Source organism: Gobio gobio (genome assembly GCF_949357685.1).
Source record: "Gobio gobio genome assembly, chromosome: 3".
In the NCBI taxonomy this organism is placed as follows: Eukaryota; Metazoa; Chordata; class Actinopteri; order Cypriniformes; family Gobionidae; genus Gobio; species Gobio gobio.
The window spans coordinates 22,903,454-22,927,616 of record NC_137099.1 but is presented as its reverse complement, the minus strand read 5'-3'; the positions used below and the strand labels follow the sequence as shown (position 1 = coordinate 22,927,616).

The 24,163-nt window shown below is 37.8% G+C and overlaps 3 protein-coding genes across 7 annotated transcripts in view; 1 reads left to right on the top strand and 2 right to left on the bottom strand.

The window, feature by feature from the left end:
• Positions 1–7,740, top strand: grhprb (glyoxylate reductase/hydroxypyruvate reductase b). Of its 2 annotated transcripts, XM_079813394.1 has the most exons (9): positions 1–308; positions 1,587–1,717; positions 1,795–1,867; positions 1,937–2,053; positions 2,131–2,219; positions 2,314–2,418; positions 2,499–2,634; positions 5,834–5,964; positions 6,054–7,740. In XM_079813394.1, the coding sequence occupies exons 1-9, from the start codon at positions 157–159 to the stop codon at positions 6,173–6,175; spliced, it is 1,056 nt and encodes a 351-aa protein (XP_079669520.1). In that variant the 5' UTR covers positions 1–156; the 3' UTR covers positions 6,176–7,740. The 2 variants fall into 2 exon arrangements, with proteins under 2 accessions (XP_079669520.1, XP_079669519.1); XM_079813393.1 differs by having other exon boundaries at positions 1,795–2,053.
• On the bottom strand, positions 7,708–19,492 carry zbtb5 (zinc finger and BTB domain containing 5). Its single transcript, XM_079813392.1, has 3 exons — positions 19,312–19,492; positions 15,469–16,566; positions 7,708–12,326 (listed from the first exon to the last, which is right to left on the bottom strand). The coding sequence occupies exons 2-3, from the start codon at positions 16,561–16,563 to the stop codon at positions 11,295–11,297; spliced, it is 2,127 nt and encodes a 708-aa protein (XP_079669518.1). The 5' UTR covers positions 16,564–16,566; positions 19,312–19,492; the 3' UTR covers positions 7,708–11,294.
• Positions 19,493–21,270: 1,778 nt separating this feature from the next.
• The window catches only part of fnip2 (folliculin interacting protein 2), a gene marked incomplete at its 5' end in the record, with an annotated part of 48,336 nt that continues 45,443 nt past the window's right edge, over positions 21,271–24,163 (bottom strand). For all 4 annotated transcript variants that reach the window (XM_079812493.1, XM_079812491.1, XM_079812492.1 and 1 more), the window contains 2 exons: positions 21,271–23,562; positions 23,914–24,029. In XM_079812493.1, the coding sequence (XP_079668619.1) occupies positions 23,484–23,562; positions 23,914–24,029 (195 nt within the window). In that variant the 3' untranslated portion in view covers positions 21,271–23,483. The remainder of the gene's footprint in view (positions 23,563–23,913; positions 24,030–24,163) is intronic.

Genomic DNA, 24,163 nt, shown 5'->3' with positions numbered 1-24,163 from the left:
GCTCTCTTTCTCATGTTGTGTGGAGAGAGAGAGACACACACACCACCCATTTCGTGTCCTCCCCCTAAACTGTCCACACACTGCACATGCTGCCGCTTCCAGCTTCTGTCATCCTTTACCAAAGAAAGATCCCTGCATTGATTGATATTGCTCGTAATGTGGTGCAGTAGAACAGCCCTCGGGAGACTACAGAAGATCGCCCCGTGTACCGTCACCGGATTTCATCGCGCGATGTCCACGTTACCCAAAGTTTATGTTACGCGCAAAGTGCCGCCGGACGGACTGGACATTCTCCGCAAATCCGGACAGTAGGTTGAAGCAGTCAGTCACCACATACACTAATTAGCTTCATAAAATCATTTTCATTTACGGTGATTAGTTGCATAAAATGTTGACTAGCCTATTATTTAGACATTTTTCTGCCCCAAAGTTTATAAATAAATAAACATTTTAAATAGGCCTAGCCTAATGATTGAGCAACACAACGACAAAAATAGATTTTTACTACTGATTAAAATGGGTAACATTCACAATATGGTTTTATTTAGTTAACTAGTAAACATAAACTAACAATGGACAGGCTACTTCATCTTTTATTAATCTTAGTTAATGTTACTTGCCTAATATATTTCCATTCAGATCAAAAGTAGTATGAAATACTATCTGTTAACATAACTGACAAATTCCACTTTTAACTAACTTTAAAAAAGGTTAATAAATGCAATGAAAATATTGCTCATTGCTAGTTATGTTCTAACAACAAATTAGACCTTTGTAAAGTAGGCCTACCAATAGGCAATAGCTAAAAAAAAAAGAAAGGTTGTGTCACACTCTGCAAATTTTCGTGGTTGAAATCGAGTCATTCGCCGATTTGGTTTACGTTGGTCCAAGAGAAATCTGTTTGTTTTGAAAGTGACTTTTGTGTGAGTTGTACTTCAAATATAGCTAAACTATTGACTGTAGACAACAGACCTTTCCCCCCTTGAAATATCACCTTAACAGTGTTTTTGAGTGGCCTTTTTGACCTCAGAGGATCTTTGGCCCCAACATCAAGGTGCTTTTCACACCAAAACCTATTCTTTCACTTATTTATAGTTGAAAGATGAAAACCTGGTGATCATCTTGAATAAAATGTTGTACCATAATTCAATTTATTATACATGTGGGCCTATGTAATATGGACACCGCCACGCTTGCAGTATATATTTTCCAAACCAAACACTCAGTTGACCTCTGCTCAGTTGAAGATAACTGAGGGAGAAAAAGTTAATAACAAACTTTTGACCAACTGGCCGAGCATTCTCATTCTGAACCCTAACCCTAACCCTGAATTAGTCATCTGGGACTCATTGAAGCTGAAAATGTTTGGCTTCAAGAAAACAAATAAAAGTGTCTTTTGACAATGTGTCATTTTAGTCTGTTTAACTTTGTTTTGAGAATTTGTGGGCAGCTACAATTATAGTCCCTGTTTTGATCCGTTTTTTGTTTTGATCCGTGTTTTGATGGCGATTTAATCGAGCTAAATAGGCAAATCATTGAACTGCTTTCTTCTCATTCTTCTCTAAATTCTACCCACACAATCCCAGGGTGCAGTTTGAGACGTGGGACTCTGATGACCCTGTGCCCCGAGTGGAGCTGCTGAAAAAGGTCAAAGGTTGCGATGGAATACTGTGTGTACTCACAGAGAAGATTGATGCACAGCTATTGGACGCTGCAGGTTAGCTTGCAATGCATGATCATTAGGTTGAAACAAAAGCGGACAAATTCAGTGACGTGTGTGTCTCAAAAACGCAGGTCCAAATCTAAAAGTCCTCAGCACCATGTCAGTGGGCTTTGATCATCTTTCTCTGGATGAACTCAAGAAAAGGTCAGTTGTAAAATTTAGATATGAGTTTCTTGAAGTGTGCATTGTTTACATGGGCTTGTGTGTTTCCAGGGGAATCCGTGTAGGATACACTCCGGATGTACTGACTGACGCTGTGGCTGAACTGACTGTTGCCCTGTTACTCACTACATCCAGAAGACTCGTTGAGGCCACACATGAGGCTAAAACGTACCAAAACTAACAGCACTCACACATTTGCTTGTTAATCATACACTGATCCATACTGATTTATAGTTTGTGTATAGGGGTGGCTGGGGAACTTGGAGAACGTTATGGCTGTGTGGTCATGAACTAGCAAACAGCACAGTTGGCATTTTGGGACTTGGGAGGATTGGTAAGGAATAGGGTGGCCTTATGATTCTATATGATTTTTGATTTATTAGTTCAGGATTGGTTAAATTGAGGTTGTGTGGTGTATATGTGTGTAGGTGTGGCTATCGCAGAGCGTTTGAAGCCGTTTAAGGTGAAGAAGTTCATCTACACAGATGTGGAGCCGAGACCTCAGCTTGCAAATATGATAGAGGCAGAATATGGTGGGAATATCTCAGAACCTTCATAAGAGTTTGAGTTACAACGTAGTAAATAAATTAACTGTGTGTGTGTGTGTTATCAGTCTCTTTAGATGAGCTGGCCAAGCAGTCTGATTTTCTGGCCATATGCTGTGCTTTGACTCCAGAGACTCATGGGATCTGCAATTGGAATCTCTTCTCCAAGATGAAGAAAAATGCCATCCTTATCAACACAAGCAGGTAACGTAGTCAATCATTTTATCCCTTAAAACTCATCTTTGATCACCAAAATGACATATTTAAATGTTCAAAAAAATTATCCATGCCTTAAAATAGCATGAATGTAACTATACACCATAGAGACAGAGCGCATTTAGGCCACGCCCACACCGGGGGGTGGGGCAATCCAACGCTCAACATTGACTTTGCATTCCGTGAGGCTGCCTCCTTGTCATTTCGGACTTATAACAAAAAACAGAACAATGTCTAAAAGCTGATACGTGACAGAGTGTACAGCAAACAAGCTAAAAAACAGAGAACTAAGTTTTTATAAGCTGTCAACCAAAAAAAACAAGCGTTTTAAGGAGACAAAAGTGGATACAGGCAATAAGAGGTGAAGCATCAGCAGGAAGAATGGGTACATTTTGGGGTCCTGACACTCAGTATGCCTATGTGTGCAGAAATCATTTTGTCACTGTTAAGTCAAATATCCAAATGTCAGTTTTATATATTATATTTCCTGTCGCTCTTACGTTCCCCTTTAGTGGGTGTAGTTCTCAGTGTCGCGCTCTGTCTCAATTGCCTGTATCCACTTTTTTGTCCTTAAACGTAAATAGAGTGCCGAAGTAATGACGTCACTATAGGCCAACCCGGAAGTTAGCGGCGCATGGGTTCCCTCGATCAAAAAGCCATTCATTTTCCCCATAGACTTTTGGAAAATCGCAAAAAATAAGATCTGTGTTCAACAAAGAGTTATGACCCTTACACGTTTTGTCTACCAAGATAATCTTTACAAGTTAATCCAAAATGTATACATTTTGAAGCCCAAATAAAGCCGTCAGATATAAAATGCTAACGGTAGGCTATAAACGGACTACAGCACACCATGGTCGCGGATCAACGTCATCATCAAGCTTCTCAAACTTTATTTAAAAGCACGCTCGCTCATTATGATCTGCGCTGTGTATGAACACTTATCCACTTTTTCATGAGAAATATTGCCCATTCGTTTTTTCCAAAAATGTTAGAAACTAATTTTGTTTATGCGTGCCTCTCTGAGATGTATCTTTTGTTAATGTTTTTTCAGATAATATGATTATCACTGTGATAACATTAAATGACATGAAACACAACGCAGTCTCTTTTTGTTAAATGCAAGTTTATGTATGATCAATAATACAAAACGTATAATAAGCTACACATGAAATAAAGCAAACAATTCAGTCAAACATTCAAAGTCAGTGCTAGTCGGCTAACTTACAACGGTAACGTACAGTTATAGCCTAAAAATAAACAAGTGATGAAACTTCACTTTGCACTCAGCCTAAACGCCAGGAGAACAAATTATAGATCCATGAGAGCAAATATGGGCCGTTAAATCTCCACAAGACTAATTATAGCTGGAGACGCCACAGAGACATCAGAGCCAGCGGCAGACGTCAGAAGGACTGGCCGAGGAAAGTCAACTCTCACCGGGTAAACAAGAGCTGACCGCCGCTGACTCACTGGAGCTCAAAACTCCGAAAACACCAGCTAAAATGTTTAAATAGGCACTCTTCTTATAAATAAACAACAGATTTGAGCTTTAAACAACTACATTATCGACTGAAAAAGTCTTAAAACTACGTTCACACATTTACAGTAGATTTTAACACAAAAGACGTGTAAACACAGCCCATGTCAGCCATTTCTCAACGAGACGAACATGTGAAGCGAGTAAACTCCAAATGTTCAAGCATCCAACTTTGCGCGAATAGCGCGATTTATTCACGCCACATAAGTTCTTCATAAGGCTGAAACGCGGGCTAGTGAGAGATTGCCTGTTTGTCACGATGACGTCTAAAGTCTCCGCCAAAGGATGTAGTCCCTTTTAGCAACTTGTTAGCAACCATCGTTTTTAAGACACAATAAAGTTTTAAAAAATCACAAGCAGGTTTTAACTAATGTGTTTTATGTCATAGATCAAAACGTGAAAATATTTAGAGGCTTTGTTAACCACAGACCTTATTTCAGGCGATTTAGCAAAAACTCATTCAAAAAACCCATAGACTTTAGGGCGAGGGAACCGGTAGGGCTAAAATGCTAACTCACTTCCGCGTTTTGGCCTACAAAGTGACGTCATTACTTCGGCACTCTATATGGACATAGTGTCTGTGACGTCACCCATAGGATTCTGATGAGCTGTTTTGAAGCGTAAAGTAGGGTCGAGCTGGCCGTTGCCATCTTGGCAGCGCATTATCACGCTTCACTCCCGGATAACAGAAAATGGGCAAAAAGGCTGGACGCGGGTGGAGCTGAGGTGACGCGATGACTAACAGACAGCAGATAAATGGCTATCCTTCGTCACTCGAAATCACCACGCCCTTAATTATGCAACTTTAATGCTTTATATAATGTAAACGAATGAGTTATAAAAAAATTCACCCCCCTCACAGTTGTCATGAAGGGCAAAATTAGCTGTATAGACCAAAACCACAATTTGTACCAGGCTGTAAACATGTTTTTTTCTGCTGTAAAGTTGGGTATTTTAACATGAGCTCAATGAGATTTTGCTCCATTCTGGAGCCTGTCCCTAGTGGCCAGTCGATGAATGGCAGTATATGTCACTTCCGTAATGTCTTCAAGAGAAAATGCGGGAGGTTGCCGTCTGGTTAAAAGCTTATAAAAATGTCTGGGTTTTGTTTAGCTTGTTTGCTGTACACTTTGTCACATATTAGCTTTTAGACATTGTTCTGTTTTTTGTTATAAGTCCGAAATGACAAGGAGGCCACTTCACGCAATACAAAATCAATGGAGAGCGTTGGATTGGCGGGACAACCTGTCACTCACATGAGATCACAGCAATAGCAAGCAGTCCAACGATACAATTAATTCCAGATGGACAAAACCAAGTCCCGTCCTATATTTTTTCTGGTTCGTGAAGCCATTCCACTCGGATATATATATATATATATATGATATACAATAGGGAAGAAAAGACTATCGCAACTTTAAAGTAAGCACTCTGAAGGGTGCAGAACATATGTGCATCTTTAATGCACCCTGTATGAAGAGATACATCACTGTCACTTTTGGAATACTAACCATTTTTTTAAGTAAAAGGTAAATATCAGAATTCATGTTAATAGAAATTGAGCATTCACTTCAAAGTAACACCAGTGACTCAGCAATATCTTCTCGAAAAGGCCCTTGACTGCATGACTGTGTTGTTATTATAAAGAGGGGGAGTGGTCAATCAGGAGGATCTGTATGAAGCCCTGTCCACCGGTCTGATCGCTGGAGCCGGGCTGGATGTCACCACACCTGAGCCGCTGCCCACACACCATCCTCTTTTCACACTCAAAAACTGTGGTAGGCATGCATGTATCTTACTGAAGTATTTGATGCAGGTCTTCTCTGAAAACATTTTGAGTATTCTGTGTTTGTGTCTGTATTTGCAGTGATTCTCCCCCACATTGCCAGTGCTTCCTATACGACACGAAACGCCATGTCTGCCCTTGCTGCCAATAACCTGCTGGCTGGACTCAGGGGCGAACCCATGCCTAAAGAACTTAAACTGTAGAACTGGACGCCATAGAACCAGTTAAGCGAATAGTTCTTGCCAGATTAAAAATACTGTCTATTTACTTGCCTCCCTGTTGTTCCAAACCTGTATGCTGTCGTCATTCCATGGCACGGAAAAGGAGACTTTTTGAAAAATGTTCTGTACAAGAGTTCAACAGTGACCACAGCTCCAAAAAAGGACAAATTAATTATTTTCATATTAAGCCGATAAATGGCCTATTCTATATTATTTTGTGTATGTGAATTAAAAATAAAACACTAACAATTTAAACTAATTATGTGAAATGTCATTTAAAATGCAGTAAATGGTTAAACACGTCTTTGTCTTACATGGACCTGGTGATATAAAAACTGCTTTGTTTTGTATTTATTTTTGAGCCAAATCTCAAAATTGTACTATGGTGTGACCGTTTCAAGTATGGTTCAATAAATTACAACTTTAATAAATTAAAAGGAATACAAATGTTAATAAATACAAGTGTCTATTTAAGTACAAGTGTCTATTTTTCATCCATACATTTCTAAAAGTATAGGCACTTGATACATTTTGTCACTGAAAACCATGTCCTCCGGTGACACCACATTCTGATTTTATATGGGGCAATTCCACAGACAAGTTTAATTAGTCGAAGGACCCCATTCAATTTAACTTTTTTGGAACCATTATAAAAGTGTTCATTTCTGTTGTCCTTTGGTGCAACACTCCTATATTCTTAATTGTTGCCATGTCACACCATAATACACATTTCAGTGAAAATGTTCAAAAATAGTGAAAGAAAGTAAGTGACCCCATATATTTTCTTAAACATTAGACTTTCGACTACATTAATAATAATAATAAGAAGAAGAAGTATTTTTTTCTTAAAAAGTGGTGTTTTACAAAAAAAGCTTTTTTACTGTATATTTGTCAACTACCCACACACACACACACACACAGTCATTCATTTTAGGTGAATTATTCCTTTAAAAGAACAACAATGCTGAACCCATGTTTGTGTTCTAACATCAAAAGACCAGTGTTTGCTAGTACACAGACAAGGGTCACAGTCTGAGATCAATGATCTACAAAAAGTAAACTCGGCAAAGACCAGCAAGGTCCTTAAATATGTTGCTTAGGACAAATTTAGGACAACACATTAATGAAAAGATGTTTAGCATTCTTCGTGATTTTATTTATTCAATTCTTTTTTTAAACCAGTGGAAAAAACGAGTGCTCTAATAATGTGCGATTAGCCATTACACAAACTCACATTAATTCCTTCACTTTTGGCAACTCTAGATATGGGGGAAAAAAGAATCATACAGAATCATCAGTTTTTTTTTACTTCCATTGTGATTTGTGATTCAATTAATTTAAAGAAACAGTTTTCAATGACTATTGTAACAGTTAACATGATATGTACATACATTAAGGTCATCTGCTTTGTGATGATTCATGTGTAAATTGAGTTTAAACAGGTTTTGAATTTCTGATATCCCCAGTGTATTTTGTTGATTATACTAGAAAATATGTTTCATAAACACTCATGTTTTAACATTCACGCAAAAACAAACAACAATTTGAAAAAAAATAAAAGTACAATAATCTTAGTCTTCGATTTTTGGTTATGATTTTCCATATTTAGAACTTTTGAGTTCATCCAATCAAACACGATTTAATATAGGGGCAATATTTACCAAATACTAGACAAATAAAAGATGGCTTAAATAAAATGCACAAATCTACAGTAAGATAGCTTATTTACAAGTTGGAATGTGTTTATAAAAGCAGCTTTGAAATCTTGACGTTTATACTTAGTTCGAGTATTTAAGGACTCCTCTCAGTACAGCATCAAACACATGACAGGAGACAAGACTTCTCACGAAATACTAGGACAAGACCGTAATATAATATTTACTCTAACAGTATCCATAAACAACCACTAATACAATGACTGAACATCTATTTTTCATTTACAGCAAATTAAGGATCATTTTTTAAATTCTATATGATTACTTACTCCACAAACCATAAAACATTGAAGCCTTAAAGACTAAAGGTGCAATTTTTACATAAAAGTTCATTTTCTTTCACTAACATTCTCTCTGTGCACTGGAAGGTCAGAAGAGGCACATGAATGTATTAACACCCTTTTCTAAAGTGACAACCTGACTAATAGCTACCACTCGATTTTGCTCAAATTCTTCATTATGAACTTAAAATCACCAAGCATGTGCTTGAGCTAATATGGAAAATGTGTACCCAATAAACATTGTAGTCTACTATTCTCTCAGTACTAATAGCAGTTTCAGCCACAGAGGGATCATTGTAAACTTTACCAATGCAAAACAGACTGAAAGTCCATTTATGCAATGCTTTGTTTATGCTTTCTATCTGCCTTTATCAATATTAGAACATCCGAATACAACAGAAAAGGCACAAAAACACAGTGCTAGAAGTCAAAATGTCCTTACATTCACCTCTTCCGTGGGAATAGCCTTCATTTTGAACATTAATATTATCAAAGATACAACATAATGACGGCAGCCCATAGAAAACACCAGATAGAGTTTAATCATTAGGTATTAGTAGTTTAGCGACATCTGGGCAATGGAGGGTATTGTATTTGACCTTTTATAATTTGACCTTTTAACAGTAAAAGTGTACCAGTAATGTTTCTGGTAGGCTACTCATCTCTTAAACCATTTGCTACATATTAGCGGTGTTCCAAAACCTAGCAAGCTTACAACCTAGACTATTTTATAGGCAGTTTCTCAAAGTGAAGGCTGATGATTCTGGCCAAATTTTAAGCAGAATCACATGTATCCCACACAACCAGAATGCATTGCTCAGTGGGGGAAAATGCATCCAAAATGGTTGCATGATTATAAATATACTTAAAGGTGCACTGTGTGAATTTTAGCGGTATCTAGTGGTGAGGTTGTAAATTGCAATCACCCAAAGCTCACCCCTCACTTTGGAAGCATATAGAAAAGCTACGGAGGCTGTCACAGGACAAAGATGTCTTTTTTTCTGAGACAGCAGAGAGTATCTAGCGCTCTGTAGAGCAGTTTGTCCGTTTAGGGTTACTGTAGAAACATGGCGGCGCAAAATGGCGACTTCACTGTAAGGGGACCCGCGGTGTATGTATATAGAAATGGCTCATTCTAATGTAATAAAAACATAACGGTTCATTATGTAAGGTCTTTATACACCCCTGAAAACATAATTAAGAATATTATATTGCATTTCTGTCAATAGATCCTCAAAAACATTACACACTGCACCTTTAACATACTGATTAAAATACTATTTAGCAACATTCTAACATCAAACCAAGATGATGCACTATCCATATGAAAGTACAATGCAAAATATGATGGAATAAGTCCTGTCCTTCTAAATAAAAGAGCCAATCGACAATCAGCTTAAGACAGCACATGCACACTGGTTGGACCAAGAAAACTGGTTGTAAGAAACAATATTTGGACAGCTCACAACAGATTCTGTGGCTGATTTGAATTATTTTACTTAAATATGAGAGGGGCAAGCAGTTTTTGAGATTTCTGCATTTCCCCATTCAAGTCGATAAGATTTGATCTTGGAAAATACCGGAACTGGAAATAGCTGCCAATTATAGCCGAGTGAAAGGACTTTCCTTAAAAGGGACTTTACATCAAACTCCATTGCAATCAACTAAGTTATAGAAAGACCCTAAAGGGACTCTATATGGGGAAAAATTAAAAAGGCAAAAGGCTTCCTGGTTGTCCAAGAATCTTTGCATTAGTGGCTACAGAAGCACTGAAATTAAAGTTTGCAAGCAAATGCAACGTTTCTCAGGGGAATGAAAACTTTTGCAAGAACACAAAAGTTGTGTGAAAAAAAAAATTCTAAACTTTCCAGGGGAACAGAGTTTCACAAGCAAATGCAACAGCATTGGAATATTTTTTCCTCCCATCTCAAAATGTTTCCCCATCCCCATTTCCCTTAATCCAGAGATGGGCAACTCTGGTCCTGAAAGGCCAGTGCCATGCAGAGTTTAGCTTCATCCCAATTAAAAATACTTTTAAAAATCAAACCAAAGTCTTCAGGACTAATAGAAAATTACAAGCAGGCGTGTTTGATTAGGGATAGAGTTAAATGGACCAGAGCTTCTAGCAACTGCCTATGTTCCAGTGTGAGGCTCCATTTCAGTTAAGATGCTGCCATAGAAGGCAGTGGACAGCCAGGCAGCTTGCTTGGTTTTGGAACAGAGCTAAAAAGCAGTGGTTCTCATCTTTTCCTTTGACCATTTTCAAAGGACCACCTATCTAAGCTGATATGTACTTCTACAGTAATAAAAGAAATAAAGTTAAAAATATTACGTTTATTTAAAGTATCTTTAGCATTTAAGTCAAGATTATGTCAACACAACTCAATTTAAAATATTTTAAAACTTTGGGTTCAATGGAAGTTTGTGAATTCACCTAATGGGCTGAGGTTGAGAACCAATGGCCTAAAGATATACAGAAGCAAAAATACTTAAGACACAGCTGATAATATAACACTAACTTCCATAGAGGGACTGAAACTCAAAGCTTCTGATCATCATGATCCAGGATTCAGCTACTAAGGTTCTGTCTGACATCTGCTTGCAATGCTTGATGCAGACCTCTCAATCACCTTTCATTTAAAAATATTTCACAGTGAAACCTAAAGGGATAGTACACGCACACAAAAAATTCTCATACTGTTCCAAACCTGTGTGACTTTCTTCTGCCGAACACAAAAGATGATATTTTGAAGAAAGATTCAACAGTATTTGTCCACAAAATGTAAACATTACACCATTGTATGGATCAAAAAGAAAAACTCAAACACGTTACTTAAAAAAAAAAAATCTGTGTTCTGCAGAAGAAAGCCTTAGTTTTAAAACAATTTTTGCGTGAGCTATCCATTTAATTGGTATCATCAACGGCATGTTAATTGGAAGCATGTTAACGACATAAAACAGTGTTGGAAAAAGAAAAAGTTAATAAAGCTACTATAATGGCGGGTGTGTGATTATGGTGTACAGGTCTGGCCATACAGTAGAGAAACTGACTGGTGGCTGGTCATCCTTGTATGGCGTCTTTGGAGTGCCTGCGAATGTGATGAATTAGAGCAGGGCATTGGACATATCACTGCTCTGCCATCGTAAGCAGGTTGTTTTTGAGTGCTTGTACAAGTGACTGGACTGACTAAAGCGTTTGCCGCATTTCAGACAGGCATACGGGCGCTCTCCCGTATGAACTCGGATGTGTTTCTTGCAGTCCGTCAGAGTGAGGAACGTCTTACAGCAGATCTTGCAGGCGTACTTCCTGGCGCCTTCCACCACCAGCACGTTATGCTCGGAAAGTGCCTTTTTACACTTTGACAGAACATCTGCAGAGGCTCTTGTCAACTGGGGTAGAGGGTTCAAGTTGGAGTTGCCACCATTTTGTCCTACAGTGACAGAACCCTCAAAGTTTACTCCATTGAGAAGCATTGAGGAAGAGGACGATGAAGCAACGTCAAGTTGCTGAGGGCCATCCATATGAATTGAAGCACCTCCTGGCGGAACTTTGGGAGCGATGCGCCGGTATGAGTGGCACCCTGCAGAGCCACCCCTGGACGAACGAGGGTAGGTCTGTAATCCTAAAATGTTACGCTGGAACTCGAGCGCAAGCTGGTCCACCGATCCGCCACGAGATGCCGTAAATGAAGAGGATGATGCGATTCCATCATGCAGTGGCCGTAGAAGAAGGGACTCTGGCTGCAAGTCCGAGCAGACCTGCGCCTCGCCTGGAAGGAGGTGAAGAGAGGAATTTGCAGAGTTGATGGCATCAGTAGGGAGGAAAAAGCGAGCAGAATCATGGTCTGCTTGAAACTCTCCGGTTGTAGTGTTGGGAACATTGTCAACACTATGTGTAAGGTTAGATGACGCCCCTCTGCCAATAAAGGTCTTGGTGCTGAGGAAACTTGTGATATGTAATCCAGAGGAGGACTCCAGAGCGTCACTGCAGGAGAGCACCTCTCCTCTTCCTCTGTCTTCTGATGCTCCTAATCCTTTGTTTCCTTTAATCAGTAGCTGAGAGCTGGGCTGAGGATCGGAGAAGCTGCGCTCACTGCCCTCCGGACTCAGCTCCAGCTTTTCTCCAACTGGCTCCACCTGAAGAAACATCACATTATTACAAAGTACTAACTACTTACTAATACTAAGAATTTACAAAGCAAGTACTAGTACCATCAAGATGGACTTTGTAAATATTTAGTAATACCCCCTGGCAACTACTTTCTACGTAGGCAATACGCATAGAAGCTCTATCTACTAGAATGGGTATAACTGTCTGTAGCCATGTTTACATCCACCTATTTTTATGCGCATTTTGGGATATCGCATCAAAAAAATGCTGAATGGAAACGCCAAGATGCGCATAAATTCTAAAAATGCTCATAAACGTATACGCTCGTTTGAGACGGATACATTTTCTATCCAATATGAAAACATGCACATAAACTACGATGGAAATGCATTTACTGAATAAATTCCTCGATACGCTTAAAAAAAATCATGTGACTTTCGCGATGTAACAGCATAACTGTACTAACAGCGGAAAAATCTTTGCAAAGCATCTGAAAATGCTGTTTTGGTCATTCAGAAGTCTGTTGTCAAAGATGCTCGGTATATTTCCCTCCTAGAACTGTCTTACATGACTGTGTTTATTGAGATGCACAGGTTTCCCTGGGACGCAAATCATTTATTATATAGGAAAATTATTATATATGGTGGCTTCTCCTATGTTTCTTAGTGATTTTTAGCAGTAGTTTATCAGGAAGTGATGATTATGTTCTCTTCGACTCACTGGATGGAAATGGTGCTTTATTTGCAAACGTTTTATGCGATATTGCAATTTTGCGCACAAGTTACATTCGCAACTTCGGTTGGAAACATAGCTAATGACAATAACTGTTTCAATAATACATTTTTAAGCAGCAATAAAACAGAACAACAACAATCACTCTCCTCACACTGACCACACAACATCAATTTGGTAACAGCACCACCTATTGGTCAAAAGTGATAAACAGTTTAATCATATTACAAGTAATTGTATTTGTGATATTTAAATTGCTGCTTAATTATTTTTTTTTAATAATTCACAAGAAAATCTGACAAAAAATGTATAGTAAATTGTTCTTTTGCAAACATACATAAATATATATAATACACTCAATGAGTCTCTTATGCTCATCAAGACTTTTTATTTATGTGATCAAAAATGGTCAAAAACAGTAATATTGTAAACTATTACTATTATTAATAGGGATGCACCAAAATGATCGGCCAAAAAAAATAGCATTTTTGGTTTTTGGCCGAAAGAGAAAAAAGGCCGAAAAAAATTGCAGAAAATTTGCCGCCCCTCCGTGTTCAGCAATCAGGTTTCATTCTCGCGCAGTGTTTTGTAACTTTTTGTAAGTTATTTTTGTTCCGCTCAGTGCATGTGCCGCACTCTCTGCTCCGGCGCTCACTGCCCAAAGCTCCACTTATGTACCACGCACGAAGGAAAAGCAAAGCTGTTCAAATAACCTGCCGACATGAAATTTCTCTGGAGTCGTTTCTATTTGCAATAGCCTATACTGTGCTGTAACATGATGCTGGTAAAATTACACCACCCTCTCGTTCATTGATCCACTCCCTACTATCTGCTAGAATGCTCTGATAATAATAGCTTTTTATGACATTATTTTGACAATTGGTCAAAAGAATGTATCTGTTCAATCTGATTCTGGTGCATAGGACTGAATGAAGAATGATGTATTGATATTTAATATTGTTTTAATATATGCCTATTTTGTCCTATTTTGTATTTTTGTGTTACTTCCAAAAAATGGAGTGTCTATTTACACCAAGAAGTGCAAATAGCGTGCCTTGTTGGAAAGTGCCATTCACACTAGCTCCACCTAACAATGCCTGTTTGGGAAAAATAACGGGCATATTTCAACACTTTCAGTGGCGTAGTCAGTCAGTTCGAATTCGCCTTTTGCAGAGCTGGCTCTTCTCTCTTTTCCTATCACATCTGAAAGTCATTTACTCTCAATAAAAATTAAGAAAATGTTCTAAAAGTGGAAATAAAGTGCCTAAAGAAAAGTGTAATAATAATAAAAGCATTTATTGGGTAGGGTAAGTTGTAGAGAGGGCTTTTATTTTCCCATTAAGGCGGCATATTAATTAGTTTTAATAAATATAATCATTTATACTCTATGTCATTATTGCATCCTGTTTATGTAAAACAATACTGAGGTGCAAATACTATGTATCTGACAAAATAAAGTATAAATAGCATCTAATAACTTTTTACACATATTGCAAAGAACTACTTTTACATGATGTAAATAGAATACATCACTATTTTCACTTAGTATGCTATTTCACTTTGTGTAAATAGCATCTACAGCTTATTTGCACTTAGTGTAAATAACAATTATCGCTAAGAAAATATGCTATTTTCACTGAGTGTAAATAGAATCTAGTTGGCATTTACACGGTGTAAATAAAAACAGTGGTTATTTTATTTTATTGGCTTGTAGTTTTTTTTATTTAGATTCACTAAAATGATTGAATTTATTTAAAATTCTAATAAAAAATACAATTATACAACAAACTAATTTAAAATAAGAAATTAGTTTAGTTTTTTTTTAAAGTCATTTTTGGTTTTGGTTTTCAGCCAAGTGCATCCAGAATTTTTGGTTTCAGTTTCAGAAGTTTCATTTCGGTGCGTCCCTAATTATTAATAACTGTTTTCTATTTTAATATATTTTAAAATGTAACTTATTTTTGTGATGGCATTGGCAAAGCTGAATTTACAGCTCCAGTCTTCAGTGTCACATGATCCTTCAGAAATCATTCTAATATGCTGATTTTCTGCTCAAAAAAACATTTATTATCAACGTTGAAAACAGTAATGCTGGTTAATTTTTGAGGTCTTTAGAACAATTGAATGTGTCTTTACTGAATAAAAAGGTATTAATTTCGTTCAAAAATAAAAATCTTACTGACCATAAACTTTTGAATGGTAGTGTATTTTTTTTTTCAGGAACAAAATAAGAAGAAAATCATTTAATGACAGTATTTCCTTTTGAAAATGGTTATAAATCTACAATGAATATTACTTTTCTAAAATGGAAAGGCATGCTCATTTGTTCTCATGGGGAAATTCAGGAACCAAAATACTAACTCACAAATCATGTGTGCCTAAAATCCAGTAGCAAATATGTTTCAGTCCCACTAGCTTAATATCAAAAACAATTACCTGGTCGCTCCCTTCTGCCTGAGAGGTAACATCGCTAGTCTCATCAACAGCCTCAGGAGAACTCAGTGGCTCACTCTTCACCACGACCTGCATGTGCTGCTGCGGCTCCTCTTCTTCCTCACCTCCATTCTTTATCTTCATCCCCTCGCTATGGTGATGGCTCGCATCAGGGTATTCCTCTTTACGTGGCAGCATCAATGTTTTTTCCGGTCCTGCTCCCCTGCCTCCATCTGACTGGCTGGGAAGTTGCATGTCTTCATGGGTCAGTCCCCTCCGGTACTCATCTTGCTCTAGTAAACCTCCATCATCCCCCTGAATGACTCCAGCGACGACCTCATCCACCATCTTACTGTGGGAATCTGGAGACAGAAGCTCCTCTCCACCCTCTCGGCCCTCCGATTCCCCCACAATCCCCTCCACCTGTGAGGAGAGGCGCGGCCTCCCCCGCTCTGGAGCGATCAGGGTCAAGGGCGGTTTGCGCTTCAGGAAACGGCGTGTCTGGTGAGAACCATGCTGATCCACCAACCCACTACCGCACCCTGATCCCGTTCTCCTCCCGGTCCCTGTTCCCCCATCTTCAGCCCCATTCAAGGCAGAACTGACCAAGCTCAAACCGAGCTGCTGCAGCAGAAACGAGCGCTGGAGATGAGAGTTTGCAGCCGCTGCTGCTTGCTGCTGCTCAGCGTGATGCTGACCTCCACGGTCTACCGGAGGAGACATGGGCAGTGTGCGAGTCGTAAGGTAATGTTTACAGGCTTTCACCACAGCATTTAGATGCAGATGAGAAGCAGCTAACAAGACATCCATAACGTTACTCTCTCCTAGCATCAGCGTGGATGTGTACATCATGTCCATGAGAGCAGCAAAGGCTTCAGCGGTCACAACCTCGGAGTCCAGGTGGATCATCCTCGTGCTGGCGTCGCCCTCGGCAGCAGTAAACAGGGCTCGGAAATGCGTACTGCAGGCGGAAAGCACAGCGCGGTGGGCCTTGAAATGACGGCTGCCTACCATGATCACACAGTCACACAGCTGTCCATGCAGCCGCTGGTAGTTCAACTGCTGGAAGATCTGCTCAAAGTGCCCTGGGAAATCCATGACCTGAGAACAAACAAGGAATAGATATGCAAGAGGAAGGTTAAGATGAATAACTATTTAATGCTTAAACAATACAGACTACACTGAAAATGCATTTTTAGTTACATTTCCAAAGTTGAAAAATAAAACAGGATTATTGCAGTCCTGCGTTTCATAAGAAAGTGCTTTTTTAGGCTTTTTACGTCAAAATGTCAAGCTAAATTCAATGTTACTTGCCCTTTCTTTGCAATTATTAAAAAAAAAAGTTTACAAGCAATTTGAGGGAAAATTGTTTCTACACTACAAACCGGGTAGACGTAATCATCATAGTGTATACAGAATCAGAGTTCTAAGGGTTTGTGGAGTAACAAACACAATGGTGGCGAGTAGGAAAAAAAACATGAACAGGGTTAGGACTCAAAACAATCAATGGTTTACTGCAAAATTATTCAGTTTAACTAACCACACCCCTCATTCTTCTAAATAGGAGAAGAGAAAACCACAAACAAATATGGAATACCAGTCTGGAATATCTTACTGTACATGATATGTACATTAATGAGATCAAAAAGGAATTTAAAAGGTATGCAGATGGTATGACAGACATGGTTGATGATTATGTTAAAGTGTCTGATGCAGATGAAACAATTTAAGAAAACTTATTCATGTTTCGAAAATCATAAATCAACACTTCAGGCAGCAGTCATGCAATAATAATAACTAATTTGTCATAACTAATTAATTATGTGAGACTGTCTAAACTGACTGCTTGTGATTTTGGTTATTACTTGTCTGACACACCAAAGGGTGTATTTTAAAATAAAGCAATGCTAACGACATGCAATAATAATAATTACAACAATAATGATTATTATTAGGGGCCAAGCACAGAAGGTGCAAAGGCACCTATTGTATACATTAGTGATTCATTATTCTTCCTCCTGATCCGCTCATGAAGTCTATGGCAGCCCATAGAACCGCATGCGGGAAAATGATGAAATTTGGCACAGAGATCGAAGACGATCTGAACATTAACCTCAGCAAATTAGGAGTCTCTAAAACTGTCTGGCATTGCCAGTATTTTGAAGCTTTAGTATTGCGATACTACTGTAGTACCGCTATACTCTTCAACCCTACTCTACTCTCCATCATTTTGAATTTCTTTGAAAACCTACTCTTTTTTTTAACTAGACTGCGGGTCCGAGACCTTTGGTTGATTAATTGGTTATCAGACGTGCGATTAAACCTAGTAATCGTTATCGGTAAAATCCACTATCTGTTGACCTCTAATCAAGACCATTTCATTCTGGAATTGCACAGACCTTCTGGTCAAAACTTAATGAAATTTCAATATCACGATACCGTGAAGTATTTTGTGTTAATTCATAATTCAAATCTACAAAATGGACCAAATTTTCATAAATAGATAGATGTAAATGAAAACTACTAGTATAGATTTTCCTATGAATAATTATGAGAGTAAATAGCTGGCTATTGTTACCAATCAAATTAAATCAGTGTAAACAAATCCATCTTAGCAATGCAGAAGTGGCATTTAGATGTATACTGACAGTTTAATGCTGCTTAGAGGAAGTATTAATGCATTTACACTGCAATTACAACTGCATAAATAATGTTGTGACAATAAACATTGAAATACAAAATTCTGAATATAGAAATATGAAATATTGAACAAAAATTTAATGATAGGCTATTTTTAAATGGGAAACTAAACCTGCCAGTAGAGTTTCCCATTGACAAAAATTACGCCGTGTGGACAATGGACAGCCGAAGTATACTTTGGCAGACACCAAACTCTAAAGTGTCATTCTCCTCACACTGACCACACATCATCAATTTGGTAACAACGCCACCTATTGGTCAAAAGTGATAAACAATTTAATCATATTACAAGTAATTGCATTTTTGATATTTGTTGCAGTTGCTATGAAGCTCCCAGTCATGCTTGCATAACTTGTGCCTTTTTGTGCTTGGCCCCTAAATTGCAGTTGTTGTAATACTAGCTTTAGGATTTCAATTTAAAAACAGCAATGTCCCATAAAAAACATGTACAATGGTAACAACAATAGTTTACAGCAAAATACCACTTTAACACAACCTACAATAATCCTATTACCCACCATTATAATGGGACCATCTTATCACACAAACAATGTCAATCTACATTAAACCCGTCATACCTTAGAATGGGACCACCTTATTATCACATCAACAAACAATGTAAAAAATATTGTGGAATATGTCTACTATCTTGTCATTTTCGATGTTTTATAACAGTGTTGGCTACTACCAGTTTTATGGTAACGTTAGTAAGAATAACTGTACAGCGGAAGCTGTGGTTACCATGGTGAATTCTGTACGTGGTAAAGTTATCTGCACATCGTTGACCATCATCAGTCATTTCCGTTAAACTAAATCAGAGAATAGCAAACATACGCGTCAAAAAAATTAAAATGTAATTTACATCATTTTTAAACAAAGTCACTAGTTAACAATAAATCCGCGTGTACTGCCAAATAAGACAAAGAACGACTTTTGTGTAAACCTTGTCTGGGTGTCCTATTAAGGATAAGAATGCTAACAATAAAAAAGGAAAACGACCCATATGTAGAGATGCGATCAGATTGCTAACAGCTTGTAGTTTAAAGGTGCAATTAATAAATAAAGCAAGTAGTTATGTTGGAAGGATAGATGCTACTCTGTTAGCTGCTAGCTCAGTTATCTCACATTATCCTGAAACACACTTACTTTTGACGTCTATTTCATACGTCTTCAGGGAGTCAGGGTTTGTCCTCTGTTAACATCCAAAAATGCATGCAAAAGCTGCCCATGATAGTTAGGCGAGGCACTGGCCTGTGGAGTAAGAGACACACAATAAAGACGAGTCAGGGGAGACCGCATCAGCTGCCCAGTCTTCATATCTGGGAGCAATATGTGAACACGAATCTCATTCCGCCACCTACTGTACTGGAGAGTGTATGACTGGAGAGTGTATGACTAGAGCGCGTGTGAATAGTTTATCAAAAATGAAATTTCGGTCATCATTTACTCACCCTCATGTAGTTTCACACCTGTATGACTTTCTGCCTTCTGCAAGAACCCTTACAAAAAAGAACTGCAGTTGAAGTAAAACTGCAGTATAATGTATAACTGCAGTACAGTGAAGTAGGCTACAACTGTAGTATAACTGCAGTACAGTGAAGTACAACTGTAGATTTGCAGTAAATGAAGTACAGATGCAATATAAATGCAGTACATTGAAGTAAAACTGCAATATTGTTCTACATGTGTAACAACTGCAGTATTACTTTAAAAAAAACTTTTGTATTTATATTTTTGTAAGGGAAGATATTGTGAAAAATGTTGGTAACAAGCAGTTTTAGTTATCACTGACTTCTATTGTATAGCCTACACAAAACACATTTCTAAAAATATCTATGTTCCACAGAAGAAAGTCAGTCATACATACTAAAGTGCCTGTGTTCATTCAGCCATAAACTCTTAATTCACACAGTCCTTTTTATAAATGTTGTAGACATTTCACATGTGTGCCTTTTATTATCGTAAAATGCAAAAATGCATTGTTTACATAAAGAAGTAGTAGCCTATAGGAACTGGTACCAAGCTAAACTTTGTCAGTTGCACATGATGTATCTTGTTCCTTCCACCACATCCCAAAGGTTGATCTTGTGACTGTGGAGGCCGGGTCATCTTCATGTTCAAGAAACCAGTTTGAGATGATTTGAGCTTTGTGACATGGTGTGTTATCTTGCTGGAAGTAGCCATCAGAATTATTAAGGGGCCCAAAGTGTGGCAAGAAAATATCTCACACCATTACACCACTAGCCTGAACCATTGATACAAGGCAGGATTTATCCATGCTTTCGTGTTGTTATCCCCAAATGCCGACCCTACCGTCTGAATGCAGCAGACATAGACTCTTCGGAGCAGGTAACATTTTTCCAACCTCAGTTTTTGGCTCTTAGACAGTGTGTACGGGGTGCTGAAAAGACAGTTCTGTAATAGCTGTCAAACTCCATTGCAACACACAAACACACACTACATAATATATAATACACACCTATATAATATAATGTGTGTGTTGTATGTCACAAACACGTCATTATATTTATGGAATATAACATGTCAGAGACAGATTTTGATCACTGAATGGATCATTTTGCATGTAAAGGCTCATACGATGTGAAGAGATATACAGTTTCACTTTCTACTGTAAACCCTAAAGTAAAGTGATATATATATATATATATATATATAAAACCAGAAAACATTCCCTGGTGTTCACGAGCTGTGAAGGCTCCGCCCTCTGGGGTGGGGAGCAGCAGCTCATTTGCATTTAAAGGATATACACACAAAAAAAGCTATTTTTTCTCAAACCCCAAAATTGGCATTTTCAAAATGGTATATTAAATGATATGTTAGGGATTTTGATCTGAAACGTCACAGACACTCTGGGGACACCTGAGACTTATGCTACATCTTTGTAAAAAGGGGCATAATAGGTGCCTTTAAAAAGAAAATATACCCCTTTGCTTTGAACTTTGAGCATTCATAACTTGGCAGATGTTGTTTATGCTCAAACAGCAACATTACACAAGTTTAAAAAGTGAAATCATAATCAACCACCGGGTGTTATCATACCCAATATCAAACTGGACCATGCGAAAGAAGATATAACTACAAAATGCAGAGCTGTTCAATTCCGGGCAATTTGTTTATTCACTTATTCAGTTCTTAGCAACATCCAATTGTCACAGACAAAATACTCAATCACATTCAACCTGAAGTATAAACTCCATGCAACAGACAAAAGTAAAACAAGAGACTACTGAAAGTGGCAAAACCTTAGTGTTCAAAGTTCCAATCTCAACAAAAACATTATTAAAAAAGCAAGACAAAATTACATTTACTTTCAGTACAGAAATTCACTAGGAGACGTTTGCACATGTAAAAAGATGCCGGTTTTAATCCAAAATGCAGCTTTTAAGTGTAAACTCACTGAAGATATAAATGCACACTGCATTCTTGATGATCAAACCCATTAATCAGATCAGACCACTTTAGAATCTTTTATTTGAGGTAGAGTATTTTGTGAAAATATAAAAAATAATCATCTTTCTCTAGCTCTTTAAAGTGGAACAATAAACGACAATAAAAAAGTATTTCATCAATTTCTTGTGTCACAAATTATATTGGGGTTCAATTGCTGTGACATCTTTCAGTGCAACACACCACTGAGAGAAATATAAAGCATTCGCAAGGACAAAGCGTAAAAGTGTGCATGTGCTTTAGTAAGCATTTGACACAATAATAGCACCAGATTAATACTGTAATCCACAATCTGTGGACTGTCCAGTAATTGACCACAATTTAATAAAACACACCCAGTCTACTCCTCTTTCCATTATGTAAACATTCTCTCGTCTTTCAGAGATTGAAGCACACACACAGTTTTCTGTAGAATATGGACTGTGAAAAAAAATACTTAAATTTCGTTTAATCTGCAATTGAAGATCACACTGGGATTGAAAACTATGAAAACTGATTGATTTGATCAAATTCTAACATAAGGAGCTAAACGCTGCTGTGACTTACATTGTCAAATAATTATGCTTTTAATAATGATATAAATAATGATGTTTTAAATTCCAGACATTAATTTAAAATGTCCTTTTTATGGTTTCAGAGTTGGGTGGTTGTGCCACTTGGTTGGAATTTAAGGGTTTAAAAGGGACAGTTCACCCAAAACTGAAAATCCTGCAATTTTATATTCACTCTCATGTTGATCCAAACCTGACTTTTTTCTGTACATTTTTGTAGATTATCCTGGCTGTTCCTTTCCATATGATGATCTATTAGGACTGTCAAGCTCTAAAATGTCAAAAAAGTTAGAAAATGAGTCTTGAATTTAGAAGACAGAATATAATATAATTGTATGGACCACATTTTCATTCTATTTTTATGGTATTTTCTTGTCATTTTGCTGCCGTTGCCATCTTATTTCACTTTTAATATATGGAAAAGAGTCATCCTTCAAAAAGAAAAAAGTCAGTCCTGCAAATTTGGAATGACACTAGGTAAAGTAAATTGGCTGATTTTTTATTTTAGGGTGAACTCTTTCTTCCAAGATCAGTCATGTCGCAGGAATGCCACAAAATGTGGCTCCTGATGTAAACTAATGTGCTTCTCAGAGAGACTATACAATTTATAGTTGTTTTCTTCCTTATAGGGATAGTCTACTAAAAAAATGGAAAATTCTGTCATTTTTTACTCACTTTCATGTTGTTCCAGATATGTATGACTTACTTTCTTCTGCTGAACACAAAAGAAGATATTTTAAAGAACGTTGACAGTTTTTGGTTCCTGTTGAATTCCATTGTACTTTAGAATATCTTCTTTTGTGTTCAGCAGAAGAAAGAAATTCATATAGGATTGGAACGATATGACCATTTTCATTTTTGGGAGGACTATCCCTTTAACTACACTATTGTGCATTCAGCCATTATTGTAGGGCGCTGAGCCATTATAGTAGGGAAGGATTGATGCTTGTCCATATTCTTGCTCTTAGTGATGTTTTCCATCAATAATCTTTGCTGTATCCAGTCTTCCCTTTGAAAAGACATGATATACATTAACAAGAGTCCCTGTGTGGTGCCCGATTCAGTCTATAGATAAATAGTTAGATGCACACTCGTACATACATACGCAGACTGTCAGCTGGACAAACAAGGCATTCTGATTGGTATATTAAGGCCGGGTGTAGGCTCCGAATGGTTGTCGAGCACAGTGCATCTTGATTGGTGTGGTCATCTGATAATGATCAGATCCTTACTGGTCCATGCAGAACAGGAACACATTCTTATTGGTCCTTAATGTGTAATAAATCTAGCTTGGTCCATTTAAAGGAGGATCTGAGCCACGTAGGGCGAGTGTGTGCTGGCCACTGCTGCAAGCAATGGAATGTCACTGGACTCAATCCTGAGGGGGGAAAAATACATATATTTGACTATATGCAATTTTATTCTTATACTGTCTGCATTTACAATACCATAATGTATGATTTAAGTGTCGGATTAGTGGCATTTGCCATGTCGTAATTACCATAGTCTCCAGATGACAACACATGATTTTCTATTCGGAGCTGCTCACGTCCTCGGACTGGGAATTATGTGTTTGTTTGGCAACATTATCAACGCCTAAATGAATCTGCAGCGCTCAGGTGGTACAAGTACGAGCTCAACGAGGTTGTGAACTCTTTTTACAAGATGAAATATCGTAATTACGACATGGTGTGAATGCACCTCATAAAATAGGCAAGTGCAATCTTACCCCAGTGCCAGCCCCAGTTCTTTTACATGGACCCTGGTTTGTCCTCTCAGATATTCTGCTAAGGATCGACTCTTAAAATACACCTCCTGTAACCGGTCCTCCAGATGCATCACACACTGAGATGTTTGCAAAAACACACAAAAAAAATCTGAATCTACACTACTGATCAAAAGTTTGGGGTCTGCAAGATGTTTTTGAAAGAGTTCTCTTATGCTCACGAAGGCTACATTTATTTGATTAAAAAAAGTAC

Bases quoted from the DNA above. Each gene is read 5' to 3' on its own strand.
- grhprb (XM_079813393.1), top strand. From the start codon at position 157: ATGTGGTGCAGTAGAACAGCCCTCGGGAGACTACAGAAGATCGCCCCG. The intron at 2,220-2,313 runs GTAAGGAATAGG...ATATGTGTGTAG, and splicing joins TTTGGGACTTGGGAGGATTG to GTGTGGCTATCGCAGAGCGT. The intron at 2,635-5,833 runs GTAACGTAGTCA...GTTATTATAAAG, and splicing joins ATCCTTATCAACACAAGCAG to AGGGGGAGTGGTCAATCAGG.
- zbtb5 (XM_079813392.1), bottom strand. From the start codon at position 16,563: ATGGATTTCCCAGGGCACTTTGAGCAGATCTTCCAGCAGTTGAACTAC. The intron at 12,327-15,468 runs GTAATTGTTTTT...ATGTTTCTTCAG, and splicing joins AGGCAGAAGGGAGCGACCAG to GTGGAGCCAGTTGGAGAAAA.